This window comes from Halichoeres trimaculatus, unplaced genomic scaffold (genome assembly GCF_033239565.1).
Source record: "Halichoeres trimaculatus isolate MK-OKI-2021-1 unplaced genomic scaffold, fHalTri1.1 fHalTri1_scaffold_12, whole genome shotgun sequence".
Taxonomy (NCBI): Eukaryota; Metazoa; Chordata; class Actinopteri; order Labriformes; family Labridae; genus Halichoeres; species Halichoeres trimaculatus.
Genome location: NW_027437190.1, coordinates 34738016 through 34752454, shown reverse-complemented (window position 1 = coordinate 34752454; position 14439 = coordinate 34738016). Strand labels below are relative to the sequence as shown.

Sequence of the window (14439 nt, the reverse complement as noted above, 5' to 3'; positions counted from 1 at the left end):
CTCCAGGGGACCTGCTCTCCATCTCAGTGCTTAGGGCAGATGGTGAGCATTCTCCTGAGTTCTGTAAACCTCGGCCAATCTCCTGTGTCCAGATGGTGACAGCGTTTACTTTCTCACCAAACTCTTTGATGATGCTTTGAACAGCTTTGCTACTAGAGGACTGATTGAGCATGTTTTTGATGTTTGAGGAACCAGCCGTGAGTCCACCGATCTCACCCACTACAACCCCAACCCAAATCCAACAGAGAATCACCATGATTCCAAAATAAAAGGGAGCCAGAACACGACCCAGTATTGTTGTGATCCCCCCAGCCGCTGCAACCACTCCTCCTGTGAGACTGACGATGGTGGTTCTTCTGTGGTTGTTTTCCAAACTGTCTGCCACTTCTTTGAGTTTGTCCAGCTGACTCTGGAGGTATCTGACAGTTGTTTGGCTCTAATGAAAACACAAAGTCAGGGTTAGTTTTTTCAGAGTAAACACAACAGTGTGATGCAAGGCTGCATGTTTAGTGTTTCACAAAAAACAATTTCTAAGAAGGGAAAAATCAGTTTCATAAAGTGATAAAAACCTTTTCTTGGAGACTTCTCACAATAATCGGTCGAGTCAGGATCTCTTTGGCAGTTGGTCTGAGAGCCGGGTCTTTGTTCAACATGTCATTGTAGAGTTCATGAAACTCTTCAGAGTACCCTTCAGCCAGACTCGGGACAGGATCAGAACGGATCTTGGTGATGAGGCTGGAGGTGGTTTCTGCAGAAAACTGGAAAATAAAATCTTAATCAGATTACACTGCTCATACGTGAAGTACTAAGATGTGACCCATCAGAGTTACTAATCACACACAGAGAAAAAAATGTTGGCACATAACCTGCATGTCTTCGAGAGGAAAATTAATTTTCAATAACACACATCCTTAAGTAGCTTACCGGTACTTGTTGAGTGCAGAGCTGATAGAGTATGCATCCCAACGACCAGATTTCACTGCCAATAGACATTTTAAAGTCACGGTCATGAACCGTTTCCAAACTCAGCAAATGTTGATCTGTTTAAAGCAACATTTATTATTGTGTTATGGAGTTGAATACCTTTTGGCGTCATACGGTGCTTCTTCGAAGACTTCTGGTGGCAGGTAATGAACTCCACTTATTCCAGCCTTCGTGTCACTGGTTTATAGAATTTGTTGACCACAGACACATTTATGAATGCACGTACACTTCAATATAATACCAGCTTTCTATGACCAAACAAGAGAGTTAAGTACCGGTGGTCAGGTTTCCAAAATCCACCCAAGCACACTTTTCCAAATTCAGTGAGGAGAATGTTCTAGAAAAGGTAAAAATCTTAGTTTAATGACACAGAATTTATTTACTAATTCCATTAAAACTTTTTGAAATATAAACTCTAAAACATAATGTGATGTTACGGAAAGCTATATACGAGCCCTGAATATGATCTGATTTAAATCCGAATAGAAACCAGTTAGAAAATTTTCTAATTGAGACCCCTGATTGTTTTAATGGTGGTGTTGTGAAATATAATTGTAATCTTTACGTAATCCAAAAATAATCAAAACTGAGGAATCAGACTATGAGCTTTGTCAACATGAGTTTGGACCATTAGGATGCATGTAAACAGCTTAGTCAGACTGAGAACAGACTGAGCATTCAGTGTCAGGTGTTTGGTCGTACTTTGGCTAGAAAAAGGATGACATCGACCACAAAGTAGTGAAGTACCTTTTTCATAAGGTGAAAGTTACATTAACACCTACATTTTATTTTCTCCTTTTTTTAGTTTTTTTTTTTCCAACACAAACATTCCCATTCTAGCTGATGTGTGTTTTCAATTCTATTGTTTTAATTATTCATCTGTGTGTGTTCATTTTAGTTACTTGTTCCACAGTTTACAGATATTTACAGAATAAACTGAGTTTAGAGAGGGATATTTATGTATTAGCCAAAATCAAGGTAGGCGGTTCAGTTGATCCTGATTTTGATTTTTGCCTGAAGCCCTAGCCTGGAAATGAAGCACAAATGGAAATTCAGTGCCAATCTTAGTATTTTTTATCAAAATAAAAGAGTTTAGTACCTCTGGAGTCACATTTTCGTGAAGCAAGTTTTGTTGATGAATGGTTTTCAGTGCAATACAGATTTCAACAATCCAGCTCAGAGCCTAGAAAGAAATACATTAGGTTTAAAAACTTATGTATATTCATAATACACACACACACTCAAAGACAAGAGAAGGTACACACACACACACCTGTGTGTCTGTGTGTCTGTACCTCAGACTCTGTAAACCTTCTCTGTTTGATCTTCTCCGCGAGGTTTCCTCCCTCACAGTACTTTGTCACCAAGTGGAAAGATTCCTGAGCAGTTTCTTTATCTCCTAACAACAGGAAGAGAGGATATATCTTATAGTCCATCTTTCAGGATTAAATAAACACAGGTAAGTCATTGAAAAACAGGAACTTGCACCTCAATAGTTACGAGGCTATTAAGGAATCAGTAAACTACAAGATAAAAAGAGTGTGTTGAACTTTAATTAGGGTCTTTGGCCTGAGGAAGAGGGCACCTTCTAGCAGAGCTTCAGCTGAGGGCACTATTGTTTTTCGTCCGTTTCTTTATAATTCCGTCCGGTCTTTGAGCTCTAATTTGACCCCAATAATGTACCAAAATTGGCACACATCTTGCAATCGCCCAAAATTCCATATGATACCAAACATGACCCTCATCATCCCATAATATGCTCTGTAACGCCACCTGGACACACTAAACGGCCTTAGCTGCCGGTAGGAATGTCGTAGAGAGATGAAACCAAAGCCAAAATGTTTGTTTCATTGAGACCCACAAAAAAGTTGGAGGTGTTTTTCGCCTATCTTCAACAGGAAGCTGGCAATTTGCCTTTTAAAATAAGATTTCGCCACTTTTTTACCCTTTCTGCCAAAATTATCTCCTTCAAAACCACAAGTGGTATCAGCTTGAAAACCGCTCACATGACAAACTAGACCCTGCTCCACAAAAGCTGTGCGGGAAATTATTATTTCGGGCCTGGTTTTCAAACGGCTAGCCCTAAAAGTCGGTGAACGCTCTCAGCTCCCTCCATGTAAACAGAAGGGAAAACACTTTTCAGGTCAGGCAGTCTACCGCATTTGGGCCTCTAGACAAAAAAGTAAAAGTCCTACAGCTTTAAAAACGCCATTAAACGATTCCTGACAAAATTTTCTAAAAAAATATGCTTTTCATAACACAGATTGGGTTAAGATTCTGGCCTATGTGACGAGTTGTTTGTAAACTTTTGTGATTTTGTGAATTTGAATTCTCCCAGTTCTGTGATGATGTCACACTTATTAGGAGTTCCGTGATGATGTCACACACTGATTAGGAATTCCATGCAGCTGGTCATGTGACTCAGCAGAGGAAATAATACATGGTATCAACTGTTATTGCACTAAGAGGGACAGAAAGGGAAAAAACCCTGACAGTGGAGGGGAAACAGGTATGACAGACTGATAGAAGGGACCGGCAAGAGCCCCGAGGAGCCGTCTAACGCTGCTTGCAGCTTTAATTTGAGCTTCATTTGGCCAAAAATAAAGATGAGCAACTTTACTTAACTGGGATACTTGAGTCACTGACTTAAAACTCAACTTTTAGAAAGTAGCAATTCAAGAACAGTTAACTTGGGAACAACTATTTCAAAAAACAGTTAATTTCAAACCATCTGATCTATTGGATACTGTCTTGTAATGGTCACAGTAAGTGAACCCAGGCTTTTCTAGTTTCAATCAGTGCACACTCACATAAAAGGGGTGGAGTTTCCCAGTGACACATTTTTCCAAGCACTTGTTCAGTTTTCTTCCAGATCCATGAACGCTGGTGTGTCCTTCTGCCGCTGCTTAACCAAAACTTTCAACGTGTTTTTACGGTTCCCCAGCCACTTTACGACCATCCAACCCCCTGACTCCAAACCCCCCAATAAACACGCTGAGTAAAAACCACACAGCGTGTTAACTGACAATAACCTTGCATGGCACGGCAGCACGACTGCAATGATCCAGCACTAAAAACACAAACATGTTGGGAGCTGGGAGCTCATCAGCGAGGGGAGGAGCTACAAAATCCCACATACACTCCTTTATATGTTGTTAAATACATGGTTTGTCTTAAGGACTCGTTTAGTCTTTTTATTAAACCGTCACCCCGTTTGAAAACCTCAAGGAGTTCATTAAACCAATGTTAGCATTAGCGTTAGCTGCTACAGATAGTGGTAGGGCATAGGGGGTGACACGTTTTTATTTATTTGCCTTTTTGGCCCACTAAAAGAAAATACATTATATCACTTTTTATACATTATAAATGTAGAATCTGGTCAGTTTAATTATGTTGAAATATGTTGTTTCTTTGTATAAATCATTAAGCAAACAATAGCCATCAATTAAGGTAACAATGCATTTTGTTTTGCAAATTTTACTTATTGCAAATAGATTAACTGTGCATCACTAATTTAATATCATCCTTGGTTTGTGTAGAATATGAATCAATAGGCAGTGGTGGGGTATAAAGGTCATCTCAAATGCACTGAGAACTGACATGTCAAACAAATTGTGCAAACAGGCATCAAAGGATCAACAGAGAAGAAGTGTAACAGAGTTTCTCATTGTTAATCATTGTTTTAAGGAGCAGAGAAATCTCACTGACCTTCCAGAGTCCCTGTGATGTTGATGATATGAGGATGAGGTGTTTCCTGAAGGGTTTCTATCTCTGTCGATAGTTTCCAACATTTGGATCCCTGTTCAAATACCACTGTGTGAGTGAACCGTGTAACCACTTTATACTTGTGTTTAGTATAAAACAGAAGAAAAGCTTGTTACCTACCTTGATGTTGGTTATGAGAAATCTCTCACCGTCTTTTGTAGCAATAGAGCCATTCACGCTCTCTCTTTCAAGAGCGTAGCCGTGCTCCTTAAGCAGACTGTGTCGTTGTCCCATCTTAGTTGTGAAATCCTGTTTGCACACACCACAAATCACTCTTTGTCCACAAAATTTCGAAAGTCAGACCTAAAATAAGCTGCTCTTGAATTCTTTTCTTATATGAACATTTGAAGCCTCAATTCTACATTTTTAAGTCTTTACTTTCACTTTTAAATTTTTACTTTCAATTTTCTGTAAAAGTTGCCGTGGAATATATTCTCAATCTCTACCCCAGGGTTGACGTGAAATAAAGATTCCTGAAGACTGATTGTCTTTCTGTTATTTAGATAAGCTCTGTACAGAGGGTATAGTCCGCCGCAGAAACACAGAAGCGAAAGGATATCTTCCTCTTGTAGTTCAGCTCCTGAGACAAGCAGAGAGGATAATACTGTATGCCCATATATGGCAATATCCTGGGTCATCCAAAAAACACTTTATAAGATCAGTTCAGACTTGTACAACAACAAGCCCCAAGGGGGAACACACAAACAGGAACAGATACTACTGTTTTCAACAGCACAGCTGCTGAGCCATTAATAAATTGAGAGAAGTTAGTGAGATAATATACACAACCAATACGGGTTCACAGTGATTTATGACTGGGATACTGACATTGTTGTATATTTGTAATGAACAAGTGATATCAGTACGTAACTGCTTAACCTACTTGCAAATGTGTGTGTGTGTGTGTGTGTGTGCGTGTGTGTGTGTGTGTGTGTGTGTGTGTGTGTGTGTGTGTGTGTGTGTGTGTGTGCATACCAAATGCAAGCCAACATTCCTCTCTCTGTCAGTGAATGCTGGTCTGCTCCTCCAGACCAACGCTGGCTTTAAGGAGAAATAAAAAGCAATAGAAGAACATTTTAATACCTGTTTAACTCCTCTCTTCTAATACGGGAAACGGTTTTTGTTTCTTGCATTGATCAGTTAATAGGTCAACAATATCACCTTTATTGCACAGACTTTGGTGTGAGTAGTGATATAACTGTAACGTTGACCGTATTTTATCATGGAGGGATCTGCAGAAGGACAGAGCCTGAATATGGAAAGAAAAGTTCCTACATGTCATTTACATTTTCCTCCTTACTTTGAGGATACATAATTAAAAATAAATAAATAAGGTATTTTTTTAATTATTTGTTTAATATTATAATTATTATTTTTATTATAATCATTATAATTATTTTTTGATTAATTTATTTATTCCACTGTCATTGTTTCACTTAACTTCTAATTCTTATAACGGGATTTTATTATTAATTTATTTTTTAGTTATCATTATTATTATTACTTTGTATATGTATGTATGTGTATATAGCTTATTACTTTCTTTTCCTTTTTTCTAAATATCTTAAATATTTTATTGAATTATTTTTTTTTTCATTTTTTTTATTATTATTACTATTATTATTTATCTTACCTTATTTTATTTATTCATTTATTTAATTTTCTTTTTTCTCTCTTATCATGAAAAACTTAATGCAGATTTGGCCCTTTTGGGGGGGGGGGGGGGGGGGGGGGGGGGGTTAGATGCATGTTCATTGTAACAAATGGTAAATTTCTGCTCACCTTGTGCCAAAAATTCAATAAAAAAGAATGTTGAAAAAAATAAATAAATAAATAAAACAGTTATGTGGTCAGCTTTTTTTCCTTTTGACCAAAGTCATTCGGGCACCTTGTAGTTTTCAACATCAAGTCAATCAAAGACCTGATTGGGTGCCGAACCAACATGAATAAAGATCCTCCTCAAAGGGGAGATTCATCTGACTATCTGTTGACCTGAGCCCTGTTTCCACCAAGCGGTTCATCTCGGTACAGCACGTGTTTTGTGGCGTTTCCTTTAAATAAAACCGGCATAGCTCCCTTTCCAAATCACCAATCCATAGTATCCCACTTTTTTTGGTACCTATCCAACCCCAGAAAGTTGAGCTGGAAACACTGCAGTCCGTTGATTGGTGTAAAGGACGGTCACTTCCTGTGCTTGTTGAAACTAAAGCCACGTTTCCACCAAGCAGACCGGTTCTGTTCAGTACGGTTTGGCTCGGTTCGGTACAGTTAAGCCTGATCCCGTTTGCGTTTCCACAGCAAACTGTCGAGATAGGCGGCGTTTAACCCCGCTAATAAATCCAACGTAAAGAAAAACGTGACACAGTAAACAAAGAGAAACGATGAAGACATGCAGCATTTGGTCCTCTCAGTGATTGGCATGTAGCTCTTTGATACAAAGAACAATAAGCTTTGTTTCAGAGAAGTCTGTGAGCCGCCAGGAGAAATACAGCAGCTGTCACACAGGAAGTGATGATTCTTTTGACCAGTCAACAGTCTGCAGTGTTGTAGCTCCACCACCTCTGAGAGCGGATCAGTTTAGTCTGGCACCCAAACTAAAGGGTCCCAAAAAGTGGGACGGCTCAACAAGTCAGTGGAAACGCCGCTACCGAGACGAACCGATAGTTGGGTCATTTTGGAGAGAAATGTGACCGCGGTGAGTGAAGGTCCGTTTCTCAATGGATTTGTCATCTAGGAGGGCTGAAAAACAAATTTAGACGGGGTGTATTTTTTAAAATGGCAGGGAAATTTTTTTGGGTCCTAAATCCAAAATGGCTGTCATGGAAAATATCTCTTTAAGGGCTCGACCTACAATGATGGACAGTACATGTTTTCAGACCTGATTTTTGTCAAGAAATACATATTTCAGGGTTACAGAATGATTTGACCTTATTCTAACCCTCAAATTCAAGATGGCTGCCACTTTTTTGTGATTTTTAGGTGTTTTGGGGGGAGTTTTTGACATTTTTGGGGCATGTTTTTCCCATTTTGTTACAGAGTCTCTATAAGGTTAAAATGGAAGCTCAGCTGAAGTCAATAAAGTAGATGTTGATGTGTAAACAACCCTTGTTGATTGACCATTTCCCATTAAAAATGATTATGCAGAAATAACTTTTCAGGTCTATATCACAATTTTTTAGCTTTGTTAAATTCTTTTGCAGTTTCAGACCAATGGGAATGACCAGATCCTGCTCCCATTTAAATGAATGGAGATTTACCATCACCATGAAAACCAGTGGAGCAAAGACATATGTGTGATGTCGCAAGGAAAACGCAGGCTGTTTTCGAAGTCGCCTACCACATACTGTGTATTGTGTAAATGTGGCTAAAGAAGACAAATTATCGGATGTCACGGTTTTCTTCTTCGTTGGATTTATTAGCAGGGTACACTGTGTTGCGCTGCTATGGCGTCACATGATTACATAACTGACACAGCTATTGGCATCTGGATTAAACGCCAGCTACCAAGAAAGAGACCGAAAAACAAGATTGCAGATACAAGCGGCTGAAATGAGCTTTCTCTGCAGGGTGCCCCCCCCCAAGGAGGTTTTCCAGGCATGTCCAGCTGGAAGGAGACCCGGGGTAGACCCAGGACACAGTGGAGAGATTATATCCCTCAACTGGCCTGGGAACGCCCCGGTATCCCCTCAGAGGAGCTGGTGGAAGAGGCTGGGGCCACTGGTAAGGGACAAACGCAGCTTCTTTAAACATTTCATTTTTTAGTTTACTCTCTTCGACCTTTTGCGTCAACCAGCCTCTTTGGACGGTTTGAGAGTTAGTGTTTGCAGCAGTGTGTGAGTTTTAACAGAAGTGTGTGACTGCAGGATGTTTACTCTGAGCTAAACTCTGAGCTCACTTCACGTCAGAGCTTCTTTTTTCAGAGGTTTCAGCCTCAGACAGACTCTAACGACACTCTCAGGAGGGAACAAAGGAAGCAGCACAGTGTGAAATTAACTCCAACCTCGTTTTTAGTCTCTTATATTTCTTCTTTAAATTAAAGAGTTGGTCATGTTCTGTCCTGACACAGAGCACCGTGAAAAACACATTTATAGTTTTTGATTAGTCTGCCTCTTTCCGTCCACTTCACTGCACCAGGAAATCAGCTGAGAGATTAACGGAGGGATGAGACACAGAGGAGACGGCAGAGACAGCTTTTATTTTCTTTCTCCAACATGTTTTAATTTGTAAACAAAACAAAGTTAATTCTCTAATGAGCGGTAAACACCAAAGAGTCCAGATTCTTCTGTCCTCGCCTTCACTTTGACCCCGTGTCAGGGCGTCAGCAGCCGTTATCGACCCGATTGGTCCACCCAGTCCCAGACGTGCACCGAGCCGTCAGAGCCCGCCGACAGCAGCGTCCTCGGCCGCTCAGGATGCCAGACGTGTGAGGTGACGGAGACGGAGACGGCGTCTTCAGCCTCAGATGAAACCATGTGACCACGATGCTCAAACAGCGGCCGAGCGTCCTGCAGCTCTGACCTCCAGGGCGACGTGTCGAAGATCTGAACCAGCCCGCTGAAACCTGCGGGAGAGGGAGAGATCTGAGACCACTTCCTGTCTTATGCTAAGCTAACAAGCTGCTTCCTGTCTTATACTAAGCTAACAAGCCACTTCTTGTCTTATGCTAAGCTAACAAGATACTTCCTGTCTTAAGCTAAGCTAACAAAATGCCTTCTCTTATGATAAGCTAACAAGCTACTCACTGTCTTATGCTAAGCTAACACACTGCCTTCTCTTATGATAACCTAACGAGCTACATACTGTCTTATGCTTATCTAACAAACTGCTCTCTGTCTTATTCTAAGCTAACAAGCTACTTCCCGGCGTATGCTAACCTAACAAACTACTTCGTTTTATGCTAAGCTAACAAACTGCTTCCTGTTTCAAGAAAATCTAACAAGCTGCTTCATGTCTAAAGATAAGCCAACAAGCTACTTCCTTTCTTATGCTAAGCCAACAAGTTGCCTTCTGTCTTATGCTAAGCTAACAAGCTACTTCCTGATTAATGCTACTTCAAAAAGCTGCTTACTGTTTTACACTTAGCTAACCAGCTGCTTCCTGTCTTATGCTAAGCTTACAAGCTGCTGCCTGTCTTAGTTTAAGCTAACAAGCTGCTTCCTGTCTTATGCTAAGCTAACACTCTGTTTCCTGTCTTATGCTAAGGCTTTCAAGCTGTTTTCTTCTTATGCTAAGCTAACAAGCTGCATTCTGTCTTACTCTAAGCTAACAAGCTACTTCCTGTCTTATGCTAAGCCAAATATGCTATTTTCTGTCTTACGTTAAGCTAACAAGCTGCTTCCTGTCTTATGCTCACAAGCTACTTCCTGTCTTATGCCAAGCTTAAAAGCTGCTTCCTGTCTTCTGCTAAGCTAAGAACCAGCTTCTTGTCTTATGCTCAGCTAACAAGCTACTTCCTGCCTTATGCCAAGCTTTCAAGCTGTTTTCTTCTTATGCTAAGCTAGCAACCTGCTCTCTGTCTTTTGCTAAGCTCACAAGCTGCCTCCTGTCTTACTCTCATCTAACAACCTGTTTCCTGTCTTATGCTAAGCTAACAAGCTGTTTCCTGTCTTGTGCTAAGCTAGCAAGACGATTCCTGTTTTGTGCCAAGCTTTCAAGCTGTTTTCTTCTTATGCTAAGCTAATAAGCTACTTCCTGTTCTAAGCTAAGCCAACAAGCTGCCTTCCCCAATGCTAAGCTGATTCAAGACAAGCTGATTCCTGTCTTACTCTTAGCTAACAAGCTGCATTCTGTCGTACTCCTAGGTAACAAGCTTCTTCATGTATTGTGCTAAGCCAACAAGCTGCTTCCTGTCTTATTCTAAGCGAACAAGCTGCTTCTCTTTCTTATGCTAAGCTATCAAGCTGCTTCCTGTCATAAACATCCAGTTTCCTTTAAATGTGGTAATCTTACCCGAAACTGCGACACAGTCGTCCAGCGCTGGAGCCCAGGAAACGGTGACATCACTCACATCGCTGAGACGTGATTGGTCCCCCAGCTGAGCCTGACTCACAGCCTCTCCCGGCCGTCTGAGGTCAGAGATCACCGCCTGACCAGACGAGGACACTCTGACCATCCTGCACCCAGACCGACCTGCAGAGGCGTCCGTCCACCAGTTATCAGACGCAGCTGGAGACGAGGGCGCAGGTAAAAGCTGAGGAGCTGCAGACGAACGTGTGTCTGCGACGTAAACGCTCCCGTTGCAGCAGCTGGCGAGGAAGACGCTGTCGCTCACAAACTGTAAAGAGCTCAGAGGATCTGCTGAGTCGCTTTCTGTGGGGACGAAAACCAGAGTCAGGATTTGATGACGGAAACATCAGACCAACAGGTGGACGCCAGAGTTACCGAGCGTGTACAGAGTGCGTCCTGACGTCAGCTCGCTCAGCCGCACGTCGCCGCTCTGAGCTCCGTGAAGAACTTGAGGCTGAGACGAGAGTGGAGCTGCAATCCTGCTGCCGCTCTCTGATTGGCTCCTCCTCCCCTCGATGCTTCCTGTTCTCCTGATCACATCTATGATTGGACGAGAGCACACCGCAGGCGGCCAATCAGGATGGCAGATTTAAATCACTCATCTGTGACTGTTTTCGTGTAAAACTCACCGCTGTCCTCTCCTCCGAGGTCCCACACCTGCAGGTCTGAGCTCCGCCCGTCGTTGGTGACCACACACCTGAGAGGTTAAAGAGGAGATCTGTCAAAGATGGCGCTCTGTGCTGAAAAAGAAGCTACACATATGGTGAAAACAGCCCTATCTCACAGTGATAAAGAATCCTTTAAAAAAGTCCTGGATCCAGACGGTGATCCAGATCACCTCCAAAATTTAATCACTTCTTCCTTATCCTATTTTGAACTTTTCCTGAAAAATTCAACCAAGATCTGTACGGTACTTTGTGAGTTGTGTTGTTCTCAGACTAAAAAGAAACCGTCTAAAAACAGCCTCTTTATCTTCTTTCACTGATCGGGAACTCACCTCCTTCCTGGAACGTGTCTGAGGCGGCGAACGGGAGCGTCTGAGAAACCACCGTGTGCAACTTTAAAATCCCGCTCTGCACAGAGACCCTGAACACAACACAGACCTGTCAGTCAGAAAATAACTGTTTGTTTTATGACTTAGTGACACTCAGTCCAGACTGTGTCACCTTATTTTCATCAGCGAGCAGTTTCAGAGGCAAACGCAGCTCCAGGATCTCGTTTCTGGACGGGGTGAATCCAGCGACGCACACGGCTGTAAATACAGAAGTTAACCACTGATGAATGAGAAGAGTTTCTAAAAGCTATAAAAACATCTCCTGAGTCACCATCAGCCTGATCGCACACAGACCCATAATGACGTGTGTTCTGGCTGTGATGATGATGATGATGATGATGATGATGATGAGTGGTACTTACTCTTCCCTGACGTCCACTCGAGGACCTGCGTGGGGTGTTCCAGCTGATACACGTGTAGATCTTTGTACCTGAAGAAAGCACACAGGTGTTATCAACCTGGTCACAACAACAGGTGAGAATCAGCAGAAAAACACAAATTCAAGACGCAATCAGCAGAAGAGAAACTTTACAAACTTTGCATTGAGAAAAAAGCATCTTTAAAAAGTCTTTGATGCTTAACAAAAATTCAATCCTACTTTTGGCAACCAAGCTATTTAATAATCTACAGTATGGGAGGTAAAATGATGCTCTTTTAGCATCGTTACAACAGTTTTAGACAGTAATAATAAGAATTTAAAACACTAAATGTTCAGAATACAGGATATGACAAATTCAGGACGCAATTTTATTTTATTTTTTTTGCTACAAAATCCCTAAAAATATATAATATAAAAATATTTTGTATTTCATTCATTATCTTAAAAAGTTGATCTCATGAGCTTGTGATTTTTTTTTTCTTGAGATAAGGAGGAAAATAAGACCAAGATGTCAAGAAAATCACTGGAAAAGAGAAAATTAAACATGTTTCCTGGTTAAAGGGGTCTTTGAATACCAAATTTATAAAGAAGAGTGATAAAAATCCACAACATTTAAGAAAAACTCATATGTTTGAATTAAAAAAAATGTCAGAATAGGCGATTTCTGTTTATTAAATAGCCAAAAACTCCCCACGTGGGCTTTAAAACATGCACGCAAACTATTTTCCCACCGGACTCCATTGTAAAATCAACGTATTTGACATATTTCAACATCTGGCATCCCACCGTTACCTTTCTAAAATATTTTTTCTAAGTAAACTTAATCAACTAAACCTTCTCTTTAATTCGGCGTGAACATATTCAACATTTCATAAATATCAGGCCCAGGAAATACGTGAAAGTGAACTGATGATTAGGTGAAGCGTGTTACGATCTGCTCTCAAACTCCAGTCGTTTATTAAACCGGAAGCTGTTAAGTGTAATTAATGACAACCGAATTATAAAACAGCTTAAGTGAATGTTTAAAATGTGTGTCTTTATTAGGTTTTATTACTGTGAGTATGAAGAAAACAACGTAGATGTAAAAGTAGAACTTTTCATATGGGCTTCCTGTGGTTAGCTTGTAGCGCTAACGGAAGCCTGAAGCTTCAAACTGAGCGGATAAAATAAAGTTTGAATAAAACTTCTCTCACGTTTTTAAAGACTCGATGAACCAGTCATCTAAAATATCCTCAAACTCTGACTCCTCCATCCTCTCAGATTCCTGCAGTTTGTTGATGTTTCGCTCCTTTAACTTCTTCACGAGTTGATTCAGCTGCAGTGTGAAGCTCACGCGCCCTCTGCTGGATGGACGGTGGTACTGCACTCTGCTTACAGCTGGAGCTCAGTGTTTTTAGCAGATGTAAGCTGTTTTTCAGAATAGGTGATTTTATTTTCTACATATCTAGATAAGCTGTGAAGAAGGAGGGATAACAGAGTGATAAAATAAGATGAGAGATGGAGGTGAAAATAACTGAATGAACACTCACTCTGTTTCTTTCTTTCTACTGTTTTTTTTTTTTTTTTTCGTAACACTTGTTTTTCTCCTCTATCTGTCTTATGTGTTTCATATCCTTCCTGCTGGGCTTCATCACTCCGGCTGTTGTTGTCCTCCTCCTCCTCCTCCTCCTCCTCTTCCTCCTCCTGCTGTCTGACAGGATGATCAGTGAGTCACACCTCTGTCACTCTCTCTCAGTCCATCAGGCTTTTCATTCACTGACACAAACACAGTATCTTGTGGCCTTGTGCGTCTCAGTAGGCTACATGTGTGCATGTTGTTCAAAATGATGTCTGTTTTCCTCCTGTGGAGCTGTGTGTTGAACATTTGAGATATTAAAGGCCGACCAACATTATTAGGAATAACACTCGGCTCTGAAACATATCACTTCATTCAGTTTTGGGACATAAAAGTAATATTGTCTTTTTATTTAGTAAACACTCCAAAGAAGGACTTAAATATGCCAAAGCATTTTTTACAGAAGCCCTGAATGGCAAAAAAAAAAAAAAAAGAAAGAAAGAAAGGAAAGAAATAAGACAATCCAGTTTTTGAAACAGATTTAAAATGAATTCCTCTCATATTAATTTGTCTGGTTAGAAAAAAAGTGAAGTATAAAACGATTTTGCTGTTTCCTTTTATATATAAATATTTTTATTATTTACCTCGATATTTTGTGTGTCTATATAAACACATGTATAAGTGCGCACATTGATG

General features: G+C 40.6%; 1 protein-coding gene and 1 long non-coding RNA gene across 2 annotated transcripts; both read right to left on the bottom strand.

The window, feature by feature from the left end:
• Nucleotides 1-575: 575 nt before the first annotated feature.
• LOC141800289 (uncharacterized) lies at nucleotides 576-1223 on the bottom strand. The gene is made up of 3 exons (XR_012599321.1): nucleotides 1084-1223; nucleotides 925-979; nucleotides 576-758 (listed from the first exon to the last, which is right to left on the bottom strand). It is a non-coding gene; the product is annotated as an uncharacterized LOC141800289 (long non-coding RNA).
• A 7732-nt stretch (nucleotides 1224-8955) lies between these two features.
• Nucleotides 8956-13511, bottom strand: wdr73 (WD repeat domain 73). The gene is made up of 8 exons (XM_074683915.1): nucleotides 13382-13511; nucleotides 12172-12239; nucleotides 11922-12007; nucleotides 11753-11841; nucleotides 11385-11452; nucleotides 11131-11295; nucleotides 10699-11058; nucleotides 8956-9310 (listed from the first exon to the last, which is right to left on the bottom strand). Exons 1-8 carry the CDS (start codon nucleotides 13438-13440, stop codon nucleotides 9078-9080), a joined length of 1128 nt encoding a protein of 375 aa, XP_074540016.1. The 5' UTR covers nucleotides 13441-13511; the 3' UTR covers nucleotides 8956-9077.
• Between the last annotated feature and the right edge of the window lie 928 nt (nucleotides 13512-14439).